The sequence below is a fragment of the Stegodyphus dumicola genome, chromosome 9 (assembly GCF_044657685.1).
Source record: "Stegodyphus dumicola isolate Sdum_Otavi_A_Nest chromosome 9, ASM4465768v1".
Lineage (NCBI taxonomy): Eukaryota > Metazoa > Arthropoda > Arachnida > Araneae > Eresidae > Stegodyphus > Stegodyphus dumicola.
In genome coordinates this window covers 68,725,384-68,747,886 of record NC_140776.1, presented here as the reverse complement: position 1 = coordinate 68,747,886, position 22,503 = coordinate 68,725,384, and the positions used below count along the sequence as shown (strand labels likewise).

Below are 22,503 nucleotides of genomic sequence, written 5' to 3'. Positions count from 1 at the left end.
GAGAAAAATGAATTATAACTTGTTTCATCATGGTTTATAAAAGTATAATTTTAGGATTTGGAAATATTTTGTATTTTCAGACCCCTCAGTTGAAAACATCTAAGAATTTCTTGTCTTGGGTGTTACGTAAAAGGGCACAACAAAGAGATGGGATTTTGTTCTTCTGATTCCAGTTTTAGAATCAGATCCCCAACAATTAAAAAAAAATTTTTTTTCCTGAAACCTTTCGTTATTATATTTTTTATATTCATCCCCATGGATATTCTAGTTCAGCATATATGCTTCAACACTGCCCCCCCCCCCAAATAGACATTCTCTCATTTCTCTCTTGCATTTGGTGTTCTATTTTATATTATTTTCTTTAGAATTGCTTTTTGTGAAAAAAGAATTATAACTTGTTTCATGATGGTTTATAAAAGTATAATTTTAGCACTTGGAATTAATTTGTATTTTCAGACCCCACATTTGAAAACATCTAACAATTTCTTGTCTTGGGTGTTACTTAAAGGGGCATAGCAAACAGATAGGATTTTATTCTTCTGATTCCAGTTTTAGAACCACATGCCAAACAAAAAGAATATTTTTTCCTGAAACCTTTTGTTATTATGTTTTCTATATGCTTTCCCATGAATGCTCTAGGTCAGCATATATGTTTCAACACTGCCCCCCCCCCCGAATAGACATTTTCTCATTTCTCTCTCCATTTGGTGTTTTATATTATATTATTTTATTTAGAATTTATTTTTGTGAAAAAAGAATTATACCTTTATGATGTTTATAAAAGTATAATTTTTGCATTTGGAAATATTTTGTATTTTCCGACCCCTCACTTGAAAACATCTAAGAATTTCTTGTCTTGGGTGTTACATAAAGGGGCATAGCAAACAGATGGGATTTTGTTCTTCTGATTCCAGTTTTAGAACCAGATCCCAAACAAAAAAATTTTTTTTTCCTGAAACCTTTTATTATGTTTTCTGTATACTTTCCCATGGATGCTCTAGTTCAGCATATATACTTCAACACTGCCCCCCGCTCCAAACAGACATTCTCTCATTTCTCTCTTGCATTTGGTGTTTTATATTATATTATTTTATTTAGAATGGTTTTTTGTGAAAAAAGAATTATAACTTGTTTCATGATGGTTTATAAAAGTATATATTTAGCACTTGGAAATATTTTGTATTTTCCGACCCCTCACTTGAAAACATCTAAGAATGTCTTGTCTTGGGTGTTACCTAAAGGGGCATAGCAAACAGATGGGATTTTGTTCTTCTGATTCCAGTTTTAGAACCACATCCCAAACAAAAAGAATTTTTCCTGAAACCTTTTGTTATTATATTTTTTATATGCATTCCCATGGATATTCTAGTTCAGGATATATGCTTCAACACTGCCCCCCCCCCAAATAGATATTCTCTCATTTCTCTCTTGCCTTTGGTGTTTTATTTTATATTATTTTCTTTTGAATTGCTTTTTGTGAAAAAAGAATTATAACTTGTTTCATGATGGTTTATAAAAGTATAATTTTAGCACTTGAAAATATTTTGTATTTTCAGACCCCTCACTTGAAAACATCTAAGAATTTCCTGTCTTGGGTGTTACATAAAGGCGCATTGCAAAGAGATGGGGTTTTATTCTTCTGAATCCAGTTTTAGAACCAGATCCCCAACAATAGAAAAAAATTTTTTTTCCTGAAACCTTTTGTTGTTATGTTTTCTGTATGCTTTCCCATGGATGTTGTAGTTTAGCATATATGTTTCAACACTGCCCCCCCCCCCCCCCCGAATAGACATTTTCCCATTTCTCGCTTGCATTTGGTGTTATATATTATATTATTTTATTTAGAATTGCTTTTTGAGAAAAAAGAATTATAACTTGTTTCATCATGGTTTATAAAAGTATAATTTTAGGATTTGGAAATATTTTGTATTTTCAGACCCCTTACTTGAAAACATCTAAGAATTTCTTGTCTTGGGTGTTACGTAAAAGGGCACAACAAAGAGGTGGGATTTTGTTCTTCTGATTCCAGTTTTATAATCAGATCCCCAACAATTAAAAAAAATGTTTTTCCTGAAACCTTTTATTATGTTTTCTGTATGCTTTCCCATGGATGCTCTAGTTCAGCATATATACTTCAACACTGCCCCCTTCCAAACAGACTTTCTCTCTTGCATTTGGTGTTTTATATTATATTATTTTATTTAGAATTGTTTTTTGTGAAAAAAGAATTATAACTTGTTTCATGATGGTTTATAAAAGTATATTTTTAGCACTTGGAAATATTTTGCATTTTCCGACCCCTCACTTGAAAACATCTAAGAATTTCTTGTCTTGGGTGTTACGTAAAGGGGCATAGCAAACAGATGGGATTTTCTTCTTCTGATTCCAGTTTTAGAACCACATCCCAAACAAAAAGAATTTTTCCTGAAACCTTTTGTTATTATATTTTTTATATGCATTCCCATGGATATTCTATTTCAGCATATATGCTTGAACACTGCCCCCCATATAGACATTCTCTCATTTCTCTCTTGCATTTGGTGTTCTATTTTATATTATTTTCTTTAGAATTGCTTTTTGTGAAAAAAAGAAATATAACTTGTTTCATGATGGTTTATAAAAGTATAATTTTAGCACTTGGAAATATTTTGTATTTTCAGACACCTCATATGAAAACATCTAAGAATTTCGTGTCTTGGGTGTTACGTAAAGGCGCATAGCAAACAGATGGGATTTTATTCTTCTGGTTCCAGTTTTAGAACCAGATGCCCAAGAATAAAAAAAAATTTTTTTCCTGAAACCTTTTGTTATTATGTTTTCTATATGCTTTCTCGTGGATGCTCTAGTTCAGCATATATGCTTCAACAATGCCCCCCTCCTGAATAGACATTTTCTCATTTCTCGCTTGCATTTGGTGTTTTATATTATATTATTTTATTTAGAATTGCATTTTGTGAATAAAGAATTATAACTTGTTTCATGATGGTTTATAAAAGTATAATTTTAACATTTGGAATTATTTTGTATTTTGCGACCCCTCACTTAAAAACATTTAAGAATTTCTTGTCTTGAGTGTTACGTAAAGGGGCATAGCAAACAGATCGGATTTTGTTCTTCTGATTCCAGTTTTAGAAACAGAGCCCAAACAACAAATTTTTTTTTTCTCCTGAAACCTTTTGTTATTATATTTTCTATATGCTTTCCAATGGATATTCTAGTTCAGCATATATGCTTCAACACTTCCCCCCCCAATAGACATTCTCTCATTTCTCTCTTGCATTTGGTGTTTTATTTTATATTATTTTCTTTCGAATTGCTTTTTGTGAAAAAAGAATTATAACTTGTTTCATGATGGTTTATAAAAGTATAACTTTAGCACTTGAAAATATTTTGTATTTTCAGACCCCTCACTTGAAAACATCTAAGAATTTCCTGTCTTGGGTGTTACGTAAAGGCACATTGCAAAGAGATGGGGTTTTATTCTTCTGAATCCAGTTTTAGAACCAGATCCCCAACAATAAAAAAAAATTTTTTTTCCAGAAACTTTTTGTTGTTATGTTTTCTGTATATTTTCCCATGGATGTTGTAGTTCAGCATATATGTTTCAACACTGCCCCCCCCCCCGAATAGACATTTTCCCATTTCTCGCTTGCATTTGGTGTTTTATATTATTTTATTTTTTTTAGAATTGCTTTTTGAGAAAAAACAGTTATAACTTGTTTCATCCTGGTTTATAAAAGTATAATTTTAGGATTTGGAAATATTTTGTATCTTCAGACCCCTCACTTGAAAACATCTAAGAATTTCTTGTGTTGGGTGTTACTTAAAGGGGCATAGCAAACAGAGAGTATTTTATTCTTCTGATTCCAGTTTTACAACCACATGCCAAACAAAAAGAATATTTTTTCCTGAAACCTTTTTTTATTATGTTTTCTATATGTTTTCCCATGGAAACTCTAGTTTAGCATATATGCTTTAACACTGCCCCTCTTCCCCCCAAATAGACATTTTCTCATTTCTCTCTTGCATTTGGTGTTTTGTTTTACATTATTTTATTTAGAATTTCTTTTTGTGAAAAAAGAATTATAACTTGTTTTATGGTGTTTATAAAAGTATAATTTTAGCATTTGGAAATATTTTGTATTTTCCGACCCCTCACTTGAAAACATCTAAGAATTTCTTCTCTTGGTTGTTACTTAAAGGGGCATAGCAAACAGATCGGATTTTGTTCTTCTGCTTCCAGTTTTAGAACCAGATCCCAAACAAAAATTTTTTTTTCCTGAAACCTTTTGTTATTATGTTTTCTATAGGCTTTCCCATGGATGCTCTAGTTCAGCATATATGCTTCAACACTGCCCCCCCCTCCCGAATAGACATTTTCTCATTTCTCTCTTGCATTTGGTGTTTTATATAATATTATTTTCTTTTGAATTGCTTTTTGTGAAAAAAGAATTATAACTTGTTTCATGATGGTTTATAAAAGTATAATTTTAGCACTTGAAAATATTTTGTATTTTCAGACCCCTCACTTGAAAACATCTAAGAATTTCCTGTCTTGGGTGTTACGTAAAGGCGCATTGCAAAGAGATGGGGTTTTATTCTTCTGAATCCAGTTTTAGAACCAGATCCCCAACAATAGAAAAAAAAATTTTTTCGTGAAACCTTTTGTTGTTATGTTTTCTGTATGCTTTGCCATGGATGTTGTAGTTTAGCATATATGTTTCAACACTGCCCCCCCCCCCCGAATAGACATTTTTCCATTTCTCGCTTGCATTTGGTGTTTTATATTATATTATTTTATTTAGAATTGCTTTTTGAGAAAAAAGAATTATAACTTGTTTCATCATGGTTTATAAAAGTATAATTTTAGGATTTGGAAATATTTTGTATTTTCAGACCCCCCACTTGAAAACATCTAAGAATTTCTTGTCTTGGGTGTTACGTAAAAGGGCACAACAAAGAGATGGGATTTTGTTCTTCTGATTCCAGTTTTAGAACCACATCCCAAACAAAAAGAATATTTTTTCCTGAAACCTTTTGTTATTATGTTTTCTATATGCTTTCCCATGGATGCTGTAGTTCAGCATATATGTTTCAACACTGCCCCCCCCCCCGAATAGACATTTTCCCATTTCTCTCTTGCATTTGGTATTTTATATTACAGTCAAAAGTCGTTAATCCGGACTCGTCGGGACTTCGGCGATTCCGGATTATCTATTTTTCCGGATTATAGATCATCAGTTTAAATCTTGTAAGATGGCATGCAGAAATTCTAAAATTAAAAATAAGAAACCATAATTTATGAAATAAAGAATCTTATGATTTAAAGGGTATCAAAATTTACAAAAAAAAAAAAAAAGCTTAATATTTATTTGTTTACTTTATTAAACATTTCTTTCAATGTATATTGTTTAAGTTGCTTCATTTTATGTGATAATACTTTCTCTTTAATTCTATAAACAGACATAATTTCTTGTTCAGTTACAAAGTTCCGCTGTTCAAGTGACGTTAATTGCTGTGCCGAGAATACCGAGAAACTTGTCAATCGAAATTTTTTCGTTTTCACTAACCTCTCTGTCACATTCTTCATGTCTTTATCCATTTTTTGCAGCAATTCCACTTTTTGTTTGTTGGATATCGAAACATACTTTCGTTTTGTAGATCCTTTGGAAGTTCCAGCATCGGAAATTCCATTTGACATAATCGAAAGTTCAAGTTTACTTTTATAAAAATTGCTCTTACAGTCTGCAAAAAATAATAAGTGGGATCCAATTTGAAGATTAAAAAACAACGCAATCATTAACATTAAGTGAAATAGATAATTAGATAATTTTAGCTTACACTGTCCATTATACATTAAATGCGCAGGCGAAAACGTATTCTGCACTTGCGCACATGCATATGCGCAGTAGTCAAGGTCTTAAGCGCACGTGTAAAACGCCTGTGCGCATGTGCCAACGTGGCGCATGCACAGAATGTTTTTAGCTTTGAGGTCCGGATTATAGATCATTCCGGATTATGGGTGTCCGAATTAACGACTTTTGACTGTATATTATTTTATTTAGAATTGCTTTTTGTGAAAAAAGAATTATAACTTGTTTTATGAGGGTTTATAAAAGTATAATTTTAGCATTTGGAAATATTTTGTATTTTCCGACCCTTCACTTGGAAACATTTAAGAATTTCTTGTTTTGAGTGTTACGTAAAGAGGCATAGCAAACAGATGGGATTTTGTTCTTCTGCTTCCAGTTTTAGAACCAAATCCCAAACAACAAATTTTTTTTTCCTGAAACTTTTTGTTATTATATTTTCTATATGCTTTTCCATGGATATTCTAGTTCAGCATATATGCTTCAACACTGCCCCCCCCCCCCCGAATAGACATTTTCTCATTTCTCGCTTGCATTTGGTGTTTTATATTACATTATTTTATTTAGAATTGCTTTTTGAGAAAAATGAATTATAACTTGTTTCATCATGGTTTATAAAAGTATAATTTTAGGATTTGGAAATATTTTGTATTTTCAGACCCCTCAGTTGAAAACATCTAAGAATTTCTTGTCTTGGGTGTTACGTAAAAGGGCACAACAAAGAGATGGGATTTTGTTCTTCTGATTCCAGTTTTAGAATCAGATCCCCAACAATTAAAAAAATTTTTTTTTTCCTGAAACCTTTTGTTATTATATTTTTTATATTCATTCCCATGGATATTCTAGTTCAGCATATATGCTTCAACACTGCCCCCCCTCCAAATAGACATTCTCTCATTTCTCTCTTGCATTTGGTGTTCTATTTTATATTATTTTCTTTAGAATTGCTTTTTGTGAAAAAAGAATTATAACTTGTTTCATGATGGTTTATAAAAGTATAATTTTAGCATTTGGAAATATTTTGTATTTTCGGACCCTTCACTTGAAAACATCTGAGAATTTCTTGTCTTGGGGTGTTACTTAAAGGGGCATAGCAAACAGATGGGATTTTATTCTTCTGATTCCAGTTTTAGAACCACATGCCAAACAAAACAAGATTTTTTCCTGAAACCATTTTTTATTATGTTTTCTATATGCTTTCCCATGCAAACTCTAGTTTAGCATATATGCTTTAATACTGCCCCTCCTCCCCCCAAATAGACATTTTCTCATTTCTCTCTTGCATTTGGTGTTTTGTTTTACATTATTTTATTTAGAATTGCTTTTTGTGAAAAAAGAATTATAACTTGTTTCATGATGGTTTATAAAAGTATAATTTTAGCATTTGGAAATATTTTGTATTTTCGGACCCTTCACTTGAAAACATCTGAGAATTTCTTGTCTTGGGTGTTACTTAAAGGGGCATAGCAAACAGATGGGATTTTATTCTTCTGATTCCAGTTTTAGAACCACATGCCAAACAAAAGAATATTTTTTCCTGAAACCATTTTTTATTATGTTTTCTATATGCTTTCCCATGGATGCTCTAGGTCAGCATATATGTTTCAACATTGCCCCCCCCCCCCCGAATAGACATTTTCTCATTTCTCTCTCCATTTGGTGTTTTATATTATATTATTTTATTTAGAATTTATTTTTGTGAAAAAAGAATTATACCTTTATGATGTTTATAAAAGTATAATTTTTGCATTTGGAAATATTTTGTATTTTCCGACCCCTCACTTGAAAACATCTAAGAATTTCTTGTCTTGGGTGTTACATAAAGGGGCATAGCAAACAGATGGGATTTTGTTCTTCTGATTCCAGTTTTAGAACCAGATCCCAAACAAAAAAATTTTTTTTTTCCTGAAACCTTTTATTATGTTTTCTGTATACTTTCCCGTGGATGCTCTAGTTCAGCATATATACTTCAACACTGCCCCCCCTTCAAACACATTCTCTCATTTCTCTCTTGCATTTGGTGTTTTATATTATATTATTTTATTTAGAATGGTTTTTTGTGAAAAAAGAATTATAACTTGTTTCATGATGGTTTATAAAAGTATATTTTTAGCACTTGGAAATATTTTGTATTTTCCGACCGCTCACTTGAAAACATCTAAGAATGTCTTGTCTTGGGTGTTACCTAAAGGGGCATAGCAAACAGATGGGATTTTTTTCTTCTGATTCCAGTTTTAGAACCACATCCCAAACAAAAAGAATTTTTCCTGAAACCTTTTGTTATTATATTTTTTATATGCATTCCCATGGATATTCTAGTTCAGCATATATGCTTCAACACTGCCCCCCCCAAATAGATATTCTCTCATTTCTCTCTTGCCTTTGGTGGTTTATTTTATATTATTTTCTTTTGAATTGCTTTTTGTGAAAAAAGAATTATAACTTGTTTCATGATGGTTTATAAAAGTATAATTTTAGCACTTGAAAATATTTTGTATTTTCAGACCCCTCACTTGAAAACATCTAAGAATTTCCTGTCTTGGGTGTTACATAAAGGTGCATTGCAAAGAGATGGGGTTTTATTCTTCTGAATCCAGTTTTAGAACCAGATCCCCAACAATAGAAAAAAAAATTTTTTCCTGAAACCTTTTGTCTTTATGTTTTCTGTATGCTTTCCCATGGATGTTGTAGTTTAGCATATATGTTTCAACACTGCCCCCCCCCGTATAGACATTTTCCCATTTCTCGCTTGCATTTGGTGTTTTATATTATATTATTTTATTTTGCTTTTTGAGAATTGAATTGCTTTTTGAGAAAAAAGAATTATAACTTGTTTCATCATGGTTCATAAAAGTATAATTTAAGATTTGGAAATATTTTGTATTTTCAGACCCCTTACTTGAAAACATCTAAGAATTTCTTGTCTTGGGTGTTACGTAAAAGGGCACAACAAAGAGATGGGATTTTGTTCTTCTGATTCCAGTTTTATAATCAGATCCCCAACAATTAAAAAAAACGTTTTTCCTGAAACCTTTTATTATGTTTTCTGTATGCTTTCCCGTGGATGCTCTAGTTCAGCATATATACTTCAACTCTGCCCCCTTCCAAACATACTTTCTCTCTTGCATTTGGTGTTTTATATTATATTATTTTATTTAGAATTGTTTTTTGTGAAAAAAGAATTATAACTTGTTTCATGATGGTTTATAAATGTATATTTTTAGCACTTGGAAATATTTTGCATTTTCCGACCCCTCACTTGAAAACATCTAAGAATTTCTTGTCTTGGGTGTTACGTAAAGGGGCATAGCAAACAGATGGGATTTTGTTCTTCTGATTCCAGTTTTAGAACCACATCCCAAACAAAAAGAATTTTTCCTGAAACCTTTTGTTATTATATTTTTTATATGCATTCCCATGGATATTCTAGTTCAGCATATATGCTTGAACACTGCCCCCCCCCATATAGACATTCTCTCATTTCTCGCTTGCATTTGGTGTTTTATATTATATTATTTTATTTAGAATTGCTTTTTGAGAAAAAAGAATTATAACTTGTTTCATCATGGTTTATAAAAGTATAATTTTAGGATTTGGAAATATTTTGTATTTTCAGACCCCTCACTTGAAAACATCTAAGAATTTCTTGTCTTGGGTGTTACGTAAAAGGGCACAACAAAGAGATGGGATTTTGTTCTTCTGATTCCAGTTTTATAATCAGATCCCCAACAATTAAAAAAATTTTTTTTCCTGAAACCTTTTGTTATTATATTTTTTATATGCATTCCCATGGATATTCTAGTTCAGCATATATGCTTCAACAGTGCCCCCCCCCCAAATAGACATTCTCTCATTTCTCTCTTGCATTTGGTGTTTTATTTTATATTAATTTATTTAGAATTGCTTTTTGTGAAAAAAGAATTATAACTTGTTTCATGATGGTTTATAAAAGTATAATTTTAGCACTTGGAATTATTTTGTGTTTCCAGACCCCACACTTGAAAACATCAAAGAATTTCCTGTCTTGGGTGTTACATAAAGGGGCATAGCAAACTGATGGGATTTTGTTCTTCTGACTCCAGTTTTAGAACCAGATCCCTAACAAACAAACAAATTTTTTTTTTCCTGAAACCTTTTGTTATTATGTTTTCTATATGCTTTCTCTTGGATACTTTAGTTTAGCATATATGCTTCGTCACAGCGCATTCCCAAACAGGCATTTTCTCATTTCTCTCTTGCATTTGGTGATTTTATTTATTTTTAGAGCTTTCATGTTGATTCACTTGCATCGAAACTGCAGTCACATATACGTTGATGAAATTGTTTTTGTTTATAGTTTATGATGTATTTTGTTGCATTTTTACTCTCTATTTTCATTTAACATATTGTCAAATTCTAAATGAAATTATTTAATTGTTCTATCTTCAAATAGTTTATTCAGATATTAAGTTATAAAATAATAATTAATTATATTAATCATAATTAAATATTTAGTAAGAGACTGTGGAATTTTAAAGAACATGATCATCCATAATTGGCATTAAATTGTGTTACGGGGGCAGTTGACAGGATAATATGCAAGCACCACTTTGGGTGAGAAGTATATTAAAAATTGTGATGTGAAGAAAATTGCATAGGCAGTTATGAAAAAGTCTTTAACTAAATAATAGAAGAATATTTTTGCTATTATGAGCAGTGAAGTGTGAATACTTTCGAAGCTTATAATTCTTATAATTTATTGTGGACTTCTCAATTAGTCTCAATCTACAATTTATATTTTCGAATGCAATTCAAAATTTAATGTTTCTCTGCTACAGCAGAATGCAAACTCCTTTCTTTTCAATTCTTTTCTTTCTTCTTGCCGACTGCTTACCTAAACTTATTAATGCAGCACTGATGTATGCTGCATAATGTAAAGATTTGTCACCAAATCTGTATTTTAAGCCTAGATACATCCTCTTTATTATATCAAAAGCAGAGTTCTTTCCCTTTTAGAATAGGAATTTTTTTTTTGTTGTTTATGATGAGAGTGGTGATTTATTAGTATTTTAACTATTTTAAGACCAATTTCTGTAAAAAAAATCTGAATCAATCATTTGCAAATTTCATGATCCACATTTTACAAATTATACTATTGTTGGTATAATATTATTAAAATAACATTTGAAAATAACATCAAAAGGAAATATTTTTATTCCTTTTTGTTGTTTATGATGAGAGGGGTGATTTATTAGTATTTTAACTATTTTAAGACCAATTTCTGTAAAAAAATCTGATTCAATCATTTGGAAATTTCATGACCCACATTTTACAAATTATACTATTGTTGGTATAATATCATTAAAATAACATTTGAAAATAACATCAAAAGGAAATATTTTTATTCCTTTCTGCATCACGTTTAAAAATACCATTATATTACATTTTGGTGAATTTTGAATACCTAAATTCTGAAGATTAAACAAGGTGATAAGTATTATAGTTTCCAAATTTCTTTTCAGCAAAAGCATCTCGAAAAGCTGCTGCAAACATGTCAAAACTAACTGCATTTCTCTAATTTCTATTTCTTATGTAAATGATTTTCCCAGTGTAATTATCTTAAAATATTAATAACATCTACAAAGATTTAGATGTTGAAGTTGAAGATGCTTGGAGTCATAGTCAGTTGAGCTATTCTTTTTTTTTTTTTTTTTTTTTTTTTTTTTTTTTTAAATCACATTTTTGATGCAGATTCAGATAAATTAGTACTAAAAACATTCCTGTTCTTTAACAAAATTTTCACAATTTTCAAAGAAAGATATCTGAACAATGAAAGAGTAGCAAGCTAACAGGAGAAAAAAGCAAGAGAGAAAACACAATGTTTAAGATGAAAATCTTATTCAGCATAATTTAGTTTTTAATTCAAATTTATGTCTGTTGGCTGCTAAAAGTTTAGTTTCACAAAACTGAAAATTATTATTGGCCAAAGTGTTATTTACACTGACAAGCCAAAACATTATGACCAATCGCTCATTTCTTAATTAACTTGTCTGGATGCTGTGGAGGGCGCATGATTAAGTAAGTGGGAATGTTATTTAACTGTTGCTGGAGAAGGTAAGGAATCATTCTTGCACTTTTGCGAGTGATATGAAAGGTTGCTGATTAAGCAAATTTGATAGATGGCAAATTATAATGTCCTGAAGACTCGGAACAAGTATCTCCGAAACTGCATTACTGGTAGGTTATTCATGATCTGCTATTGGTAGTATTTATGCAAAGTGGATAAATGCCATTGAAACCAACAGTAGATGCCAAGGTGTTGGACATTCACATGACTTCAAAGAAAAATATATCAGAGACTGTTCTGCTTGGTACAGCAAAATTGGCACCAGACAATGGCTCAGCTGGCAGCCCATTACAATGCAGGCCCAAGTGCAAGTGCTTCAGAACATGTATTTCAGCAGACACTGTTGGATATGGGACTGCACAGCAGACATCCCACTTGTGTGCCTCTGCTGATCAAGTGTCATTGTCAGCTATGCCTATGGTAGGCCTGGAAACATCAAGACTGGACCATGGATAAGTGGAAGACAGTTGCCTGGTCAGAGGAATCACAATTTCTTATTCATCTTGTGGATGGTCGTGTCAGGGTATGTTATCTTCCAGACGAACAGTTGTTCCTGCCTTTCTTGTACATCAGGTCATACACAGGTTGGTGTTGGTGGTATTGTGTTTTGAGGGATGTTCTCATGAGTGGCTGTAGGTCCCTTAGTTGTGGTTTAAACAGCCTACGAAACATCAGATTATGTGAGCATAATTGCAGATCATTTGCACCCTTGCATGGCGTCTTGTCTTTCCAACTGGAAGTGGAATCCTCCAGCAGGATAATGCTCCATGTCACAAGACTTAAATTATGTTGGAGTGATTTGGGGAGCATAAGGATGAGTTCCAAGTAATGTCTTGGCCACCTAACTTGCCAGATCACATTTGAGACGTAATAAAGTAGCATCTCAGAGCTCAAACAACATCATGTCAGATATCTCAACATTGCATGACCTTAGCTTAGACATTTGGTACAACCTGTCTCCAGTCATCTACCCAGAACTTATGGCATCCATGCCAAGGAGAGTTGCAACTGTTTTGGAAGACAGACATTGCTCAACCTATTATTGAGTAGGTGGTCATAGTGTTTTGGCTTTTCAGTGTATCTGCATCATTAGCATTATGTAAGAAATGTGCAGGGAGGATTGGAAATAATGTAATTTAAAGGAATTGGTTATAAGCTGTTACTATTTTTAATACAGGAAATGCAAGTAAAAAGTACATACTGAAAGTAGAGATCATAAAGTTAAGTAGAGAGTTAAAAAGACTACTAAATTAATTACTATGGACTACTAATTTGATTTTTTAAATATTTGTTATTTTACTTATTCCCTACATTCTTTCAAAGAAAAAAAGGCTTAGAAACAGAAAAGCCTTTTTTAGAGAAATATTATAGAAAATATAAATCATGGAATTTTGAACAAATAAAAATTTTAAAATATTCTATTTGCCGATTTTTGCCATTCAAATTTTATTTCTATTGACAAAATATTAACAATCTCCTCCCCTTCCCCATCATACTGTTTGAATTTGAAAGATATTCCAAGTAAGTCTCATTTTGTCATTTTTTAAGTATCTTTGACTAGACACTGTCTAAAATTACATTTATGGCACAACAAATCAATATTATGCATTGTGAAAGCTTAAATAATTTTTAATGAAATTAACATTGGGTATGGATATCTAATACGTAAGTGTTTAACACTCAGCTTTTCTGATATTTATTGTGATAAATTAAGTATTCAAAATGTACTAGATCCTTTGATTCATTTAACAGTTTTCTTACAGACAGAATTTTTAAAAATTTTTCCCCTGTAGTTGATAGATTTTACTTTTCTTTTTTTTTATGTCTTGTAATTATTAGCATGATATCTGAAAAATATTTAACTTGATTATAGTCATCGAGTGACATATTACAACTATCATCTTTTATATGCATTTATGTTTTGTTACTTTTGCACTTTTGTTATCAGTTATTTAATATTTTATATTTTCTTAGGTACAGGAAATACTGTAATAAAATCTGTGAAAGTTCTGAAGGATCATGGTGTTAAAGAAGATAATATCATTCTTTTAAATTTATTTTGTACTCCTCATGGTAATTATACATAGCTTTGTTCATACTTTGTTTTCATTCATATTTATTCATTGCATTGATTTAATATAAATTACTATGTGATTTAGAATGATCAAAATTTATTTTATAATGGTACAGAATTATGCATTTTTTAATAGTTTGTTTTATTAGCCCAAAGGGCATTAGCCAGGAAGGGCTATTAATTTCATTTAAGTCACTGTAAACAGTGTATCACTTTTCAAATTGTTGCCATCAAATTAGAGCCTTGCATTATATTTAAAGAACCTAAGTAATGAAGAATCTGCATAAATGTATGTATGTTTCTTGCACTGTGATAAAACAACAGTACCTACAGCTATCAAATTTTGAATAATGTAATCCTCCACATGAATATGGCCATCGAATTTGGAATTTGTTTTATTATCTATTTCATATTTTGTAAAACTTTAACAAATTTTTGATTAACAAACTCGATGATTTCAAAGCAAGCAGTGGCAACATTGTATGAGAAAAAACCTTTTTATCTCCACCGTGTGAGATTGTCTTTTGAAATTCTAAAGATATGCCTTTTTAATATTATTTTTGTGATATTGCTGTTAAATTGAATTTTATGGTTTAAGTGTGAAGAATATGATATTTAATAAGTAAAGGTAACACACAAAATGTTTAAAATGGCCTCTTTGCACGTGATATAAAATCTGAAAGCTTTCAAATTTTTATTTATTTTATTTAGCCCAGAAGGGCTGTTAATTTCATTTTGGCATTTTGCATCGAAAACTTTAAATGTCCGTTTCACTTTTCAGATTGTTGCCACCAAATATTATCGCCCTGTGTTATATTTAAAGAAATTAAATAATGAGGAATCTGCATAAAATATATGTATGTTTCTAACATTGTGATAAAACAATGGTATCTAGAGCAATCAAGTTTTGAATAAGGTAATCAATCATCCACCGAGTATGAGTGAATTGCGTGAAGCTGTGTATCCGAAATTCTAAAGAATGCTATTTTAAAATTATTTTTCTGATATTGCTGTTGAATTGAATTTTGTGGTTTGAACATGAATATAAATATAATAATGTGAAGAACATGATATAAATAAAAGTAACATACAAAATGTTAAACAAAAGCAGCTTCGGTGTAATATAAAATCTGAAAACTTTCAGATTTTTTTATGTTTTTTTTTATCTAATATTTTTGCTTTAGTTATCATAGTTTTATATTCTCATTTTCAAAAAAAAATTATGTTTACCTGTTTAAAAAGATAATGTGTATGTAGTGTTATTACAAAATTCATTGGCATTCACTTACATGATTAATTTTTTGCATTAATTGACAATTGTAGTCTGTCTTATCTGATGCATTTTTGATTGGTATTTAAAATTTAGTGGGAAACTTAAGTGCAAAGTTTTTAAAACTCGCTATTTTCCTTTGCATGCAATGCAGAAATCATATGAAGTTTTTTGTCTAATACTAGTTTGAGGAACACATATTTTCTAGAGCTGAAGTATTTTTTAAAGCTAATGTTTTTTAGTAAAAATTTATAAATATATTTATTAAAGTAATGCTGAAACTATATGGTTGCCTTCAGGTTTTGAAGTTTGTTTAAATTATATCAGTGTACAGTAAATTCAGAGTACTGATTTAAAAAAAAAAAAAAATATCAGTGAACATCTCTCTAAGATATGATAATAAAAATAAATTAATTTATATGATTTTGCATTATTGGATAGTTAGATTCTTTCTTTGAATATGTAAGATTTACCAGTTCTCTTTGTGTTTTAAATGCAACTACTGCTGGAAACATATTTATCACATATGCATAATTTTCTCATGAATTTAATGAAAGCTATTTGATAGCAGAGGAAGAATGCAATTGATCAGTTTCCATAACAAAAATTGAAATCTGTTATTGAATGTAATTACATGATACATTGTCTTTTAAATTGCTTATGGCATGATGATAAAAATTTAAGTACATCATTTCAACTTGTAGACTCACTAAATGAACTTTCAAACTTGTAATAATGGTTCATTTTTAACATCTAAAAAATTAATTGTGATGTATTATAAATTTAAAATGTTGTCTTTCTCTCTTTATTCAATTGTTTTTTTATTTAAAGAATTGAGTGAGCTTTTAAAAGCATATTTTTATTTTAGCTGCACATTCTGTGATGAAGGCTTACCCAACAATGACAATATTGACTTCTGAGGTCCATCCAGTTGCACCTAATCACTTTGGGCAAAAGTATTTTGGAACGGATTGAAATTCATTCTGTCAGTATTTATTATAGTGTCAGAAGTATGCTGTGTGATTTTGTACATACGTGGTATGTGTAAACTTTTAAATTATAATTTTTCTTGACTAAAATGAAAAGCAAAAGCATATTTTCTTAGTAGTCTCTTTACTGAATAACACTGCGACTTTAATAGTGTGAGTATCAAAATTCTCATTGAAAATTATGCTTCTTAATCTATACGTTTGAAATAATCTGTGACCTGGGAAATGATGGATTAATATTATTTTATAATACATTGAAGGTTTTACTACTTAGTTAAGTGATTTAGTTTTGATGTGCCCCAAATTAACTGGAATTTTAAAAATTGTTCTCTAGATTCACAAGTATTCTGTATGAAGTGAGATTTCACGATCAGTGATGCGGATTTATTAGGTATAAATAGTGTGGAGAAGCATTATTGAAATTATATTGCAAAAAGTTCTATTATGAATGTTTTTAGAAAATTTCAGCAGAATTAAAAAAAAATGTATTATATGTAGGAAGAAAGAAACTTCATGAATTTAGAATATGTAGCCTTCAAGTTAAAAAAACTTAGAAGTTAAAATTTAAAATTAGATAACAACCAAAAAGTGCCGCTCAGATAGTATAGTGGTTATTGGAGCCAAATGTGATACCAAAGGGCTCAGGTTCGAATCCCGGAGAAGGGCTTTGCTGTAACTGTCCATTCCTTCATAAGAGGCAAATGTGGCCCACCTATTAAGTGCCTCCATAATAATGCGACCACTACTTCTGGCCTTAGTAGTGCCCAATCGTCGGCTGAGATTTTGAGGATGATTCAGGCACAGGTCCCCATCTTGAGAAGCAAGATGAACCTGTGTCTAATTGTCCTTGAAACCTATAAATTTTATTCAAAATCTACACCAAACTAAGATTATTGTTTTTCCCTCCTTAATTTTAAAATTTATTGGGGGGTTAAAATAAGCCTTTGCCTTTTTTTAATGAAAAGTTAGGCATTTATTGTAAAAGACATTATGTTTTATTGAAGTATTTCCAAACGGTACATTATGTTTTATTGAAAATATTGTCCATTATTAGCCACTATTTTTTCTTATCTTTCTGGCAGCATACGGATGCTGCATCGGAAGAATGCTTCATCTTTCGAGACTATCCACAAATTAATCCAATTTTTTTGTATCTTCATGTGATGTGCAATGCTGTTGAGACAGTCCATCTGCCATCAATCAAAACAAATAGTAATCAGAAGAAGCAATGTCTGATGAATACGGTGGCTAGGGAAAAAGTTCTCGTTTGAGTGTTTCCGAGTAGGTTTTGACTGGTGCTGCGACATGTGGATGAGCACTATCATGCAGGAGAATAATTTTGTTATGTATGGAGTAACAGTGGGCACATTTTCTTTGAGTGCTTGGCTCAGTCCTCATCAGTTGTATTTGGTAGCGAACCCCAGTAATATATTCATTCGGTCTGAGCAATTTGTAATACATGACACCAAGTTGATCCCACCGTATATATAACACGACTTTTTTTTCTTTGTGAATGTTGAACTTGGCTGATGATGCTGATGCATAGCCAGATGGCCCTCATGATTTCTTCTTCATTTTGGTTATCATAGTGGATCCATTTTTCATCTATCCAGCAATAACTATATGCCCAGTCTTACATTATGATGCGTTACATCAGGAGATTTTAACCATTACTTACTAGTGGTGCCAATTTTTGTCAAATGTTGGAGACTTATTTGTACTCCCAATAATACATTGGTGTGTTGGTCTTCTGTTTGAGTTGGTATTGAAAGTTATTGTGTAAAATAATCAGGTAAACTGTATTCCATATTCAGATTAGAAAAAAAGCTTTAATATTGTTTTTAATTATTAAATATATGAAGGAATATCTGTATGAAAATATTTTCTTTTATTTTTAGGTTTTTACGCTAGAAGAAAATTTAAACTGTGGAATCCTGTTCTTATGGCTTGTGTTGTCTGTTGCTATGTAGTTACAAAATATGCTTAGTAATAAAAGAATTAGAATTAAATTATCAAAAATTTCTTTTTAATTTTTGTAGATTGACGGTTATTATCACGTATCTAATGGAACTAAATGTTAACTATTTAGACCTTTTTTGATTCAGAAATTTTTATTTTCTACAAAAATCACTTCTGATTAAAATTATATTTCTGAAGGAATCAAGTAAAATTAATCAGCTGTATAATAATGAAATATGATATTTGAATCCAAAAACGAAATACGATGTTTACATCTTTTGCTGCATTGTTATCAGGGGGTGTTTGGTACAATTAAAGAAGTAAATAAATAAAACAGCCTGTTCTGAATTGACATAAATGAATAAATTGACATAAATGAATAAATACAAAGTCAAAAGAAAGATCAAAATCTAATTCAGTTTTGCACTGATATCAGCAACAAATGTTGGTAGCAGTGCAAAATAAAATTTGAAAAAAAGTTTAAAATTAATCCCATATTCAGTGTAGAATAAGTTGAATGCAAGACCTAGAAGCAGAGTGGCCAACTGCAAGTAATAGGGGAGAAAAATGTGCCCAAACCAAAAACAAAATATGATGTGATTTATGTAATATAATATGATGCATAAAAAGCCGCTAAAGAGGTTGCTTTCCCTTTATTCGAGGTTCAGACTTGGTGCGTGAAGGTGCAATTGCCCCTCGCTCCCTAATTTTTGACTTCTCTGATTTGTTTGCATTTTATTCTGTGTGTTATATGTTTGATCAGAGAGCCTGGCTCAGTAAAAGTAGGCGGCCAGTGTAACTCTGATTCAAAATCCAGTTACGACCACGTGCGTGTTGATAACGACCACGTGTTTCTGAGACTCCCTTGCCAATGCTTTATTTTTCTTCTTTTCCCCCTTTCTAGTAATTTTGTTCTCCTGATGAGGAGGGACCTTTAGCTGCCCTCGAAATCGATTGAGTGTTTTAATATATGTACGCTAAATACAAGGTTGTTATTACGATTTTGATTGTCACATTGGCATGTTTCTCTTCTATTCTAGTTGGTGCTATCAACCAGCATTTTTGTAGGATATTTTACTTTATAACAAAATATGATATTTACATCTTTTGTTGCATTGTCATTAGAATTACTTTGCATTACTGTAATCTTTACATCCTATTTATTCATTTATATATATATATATATATGACCAATGTAACTAAAATGCAATGACAAGTTATACTTAGCGAACAAAATGACAGTCACTTTCTTCTTTGAACCTGCAAAGCTACTGCATGAGTCAAAATTTGTGGCTTCTAATTGACAAAACATTTTCTCTTTTTTTTTTTCCTTCACCGCAACTTCTAAGATAGGTATGCATATGCAACATAGCCTGTGGTGAAATTTTCTGACACTGGTGCTGCCCAGGCAATAACAGTCTTCTTGAAAAAGGAGAAATTTGTTAAGGAAAGTGTGCCTGTGCAGAAATTAGCATGTGTTAAATTATTTCATCACTAAAGCAGTGAATTTGATTATTTCATCTTTATTCCTAGCTTTTGTTCTGTCACTACCAAGTAGTTGAAAAGATAGCTAAGAGTATGGCTTTCTTTAATTTAATAACTGCTAACTAGATAATTTTTTTGAATTGTGTATGTTATTTCAGATTTGTAGAAAAAATATTCCCCTTAATCTTGCAGTATACCACAACAAAGAAAAGTTGCCTCTAGTGCTCTAAAAAGTAGTAATAAATTGCTTTAAATTCAGTGATAAACTATAGAATATTCTCTCTTTCCAGCTATGGCATAACAGCATGCTAGCTTGCGAATTATGTCCAGTCTTTCACATTGAGAGTAAAAAGAGGAGGAATTGAGGCATTTGCTCTGCCGATTGTAAATATTTCTTCAGCTGAATGCTAATGCTCATCACCATGCACAATTCTTTTAGGATGAGGAGTGGGCAGTGTAATATTTTGTTATTTATCAAATAACTATATTTATTGTTGAAGTGCCATATTTGTATTATGTAACCATTGCTCAGCAACATAAGAAATTGTTTTAAGATTAGAATTCTGAAGTTTGACCAGCTAGTAGATGTATGAAAATTTTGCCACTTGAGAATTGTATATAATTTATCTATCTCCATAAACTAAAAATAAAATTTATGTTTTACTGAGAAGATTATCTGTTTTGTCAATTATTGCAAAATACATTACAGCAGAAAGATATTGGAGGTTGCATGCAACATGTTTCCGTTTGAATTTCATACTTTAAAATCAGTGATTCAAACCACATCTACAAATTAAAAGTAGTTAAGGATTTTATTATATGATAGAATTGAATAATAAGTTTTGTTTTCCTTAGTTTTAATTCTATAGGTGCCGCGTACATTGCATGCCCTTATTCCTCTTCTATATGTAATGTCATGAAGAACATTTGCATGTATGATGTCACTGTGGGGATTGTGTTTTGGAATTTCGCCTTGTGTGGCAACATATCAATTCAGCATCAGGAGTTATGGTATAGAGTGCAGTTGGGCATGAGTTCGGCTTGCATTTGGTATGCATATATGCCATTCTGACATGAGATTGATTTGTCCTATATATTCAGAAGCAGCCTAAAGCCATCCTTCAATAGGACAGTGAGCAACTATATGTTGCATTAAACATCTAAAATTTCCACAACACACAGCAGTTTACAATTTTTTTTTTTTTGGTTTGGCCAGTGCATTCATCAGATAATTCTCCAAATGAATGCTTGTTCTATGGTGTCTTGTACACTGGCAAGATGAAGGCCACTAGTAGCTATATCATTCAAGGTCAGTTTAACTAATTTCGGGATCCCCTGTTAGTTAAAATTTCTATAGAGGACTGCATAATTTATTGCCACAAACACTTCAAAAACAAAAATTGCAAGCACTTAGGTAATATGTTTCATATAATGTATATGATTAAATCTTGAAGTTGCTTCTTCTCATTTATCTGTTTTCCTCCTGTTTACATTTCTATTTAATGAATGTTTTTCATTAGTAACTTATATTAGGTTTACAACTGTATTGCACTATCTTTAGTTTTCTCTTTATTCTTTAAAACTGAAATTTTTTTGCCAGATTTGTTTTCCAGAGTTTTGTTTACTTTATTTTCCATTGCATTTCATTGTTTACTCACAATCACAATGTCATCTTGCCTTTCCCTTGAACATTTACATAGCCCTTTCAGTCCTGAATTTTTTAAGATGACCTCCCAAGAAAGTCTACGAAATACTGTTTATGAAGGTTAGAAGAACTCCCTTGCAATATATTAACGGGTTCTTTCTTGAGTTATTCCTACAACCAAATCATTCCACAAACAACATTTAAAAGCAGATATCCACAGGATCTCTGCTTTGTCCAAAAACACATGTGGACAAGCCACTAGATGAGACCTCTGAGGGGAGGAGAATAGTAAAACAATCTCTATTACTGATAAAACAGACCTCTATATATAAAGGTGGCAGACACCACCAGCAGAGCTTAAAGAATTAATTTGCTTTCCTGCTGTGATATTTTTTCCTACAAATCAATCTTATACTTTCTGTTGGTAATACTGTTATATTTTTCTCTAATTCTTCTGACACCAGCTGTTGCATTATTTTCTTACTTCATGTTCATATGGGGTTCGTAGATTTGGAGTGAATAACGATGACACTTGAGGAAGTATCTAAGCACACTTTATTTAGACAATATTGTCAGGACAGCTCCAAAACCTGTTTTACAGCCGTCAAAGATCTACTATAAACACACTGACACGATCAGCGACACAGCCTTCAGGTTATCAGGCTATCACGGTGGAGACAGCTTCATGCAAAGCAGCCGACTCTGCTTGGTCGTTCTCGGAACTCCACGTACTCTCGAGACTCTCCACGCTACAACTCACGATGCACTAGACGACACACAGAGCACAGCTCCTGACTCTCGGTTCAGTCGTTTCCGGAGCTCAACATGCTCTCTCGACGATGCACTAACCGCGATATTCTACGACACTCCTTCGGTGAACTCGATGACCCACTCGGCACTCGCAGTCCGGCTGTCAACTCGATCGACTCCACAGGGATTGACTCGCTAGATGAGACACACTCTCGATGAGGGACACACACACACACACTCTGACTGCACACCAGCAGGGTTTATATAGCTTTCGGCTTGTGTTCGGGCACGTTTTGGGCAAAACCGGTAAGAATTCGTTCCAGAAGGTTCTCCAACCATCCATGGTATATCGCCA

General features: G+C 31.7%; 1 protein-coding gene across 1 annotated transcript in view; it reads left to right on the top strand.

Annotated features, from left to right (window-relative positions):
* The window catches only part of kri (uracil phosphoribosyltransferase krishah), a 52,364-nt gene extending 31,941 nt beyond the window's left edge, over positions 1 to 20,423 (top strand). The window contains exons 6-8 of the mRNA XM_035356450.2: positions 13,951 to 14,049; positions 16,189 to 16,358; positions 18,208 to 20,423. Coding sequence (XP_035212341.1) covers positions 13,951 to 14,049; positions 16,189 to 16,295 — 206 coding nt within the window. The 3' untranslated portion in view covers positions 16,296 to 16,358; positions 18,208 to 20,423. The remainder of the gene's footprint in view (positions 1 to 13,950; positions 14,050 to 16,188; positions 16,359 to 18,207) is intronic.
* Positions 20,424 to 22,503: the final 2,080 nt, after the last annotated feature.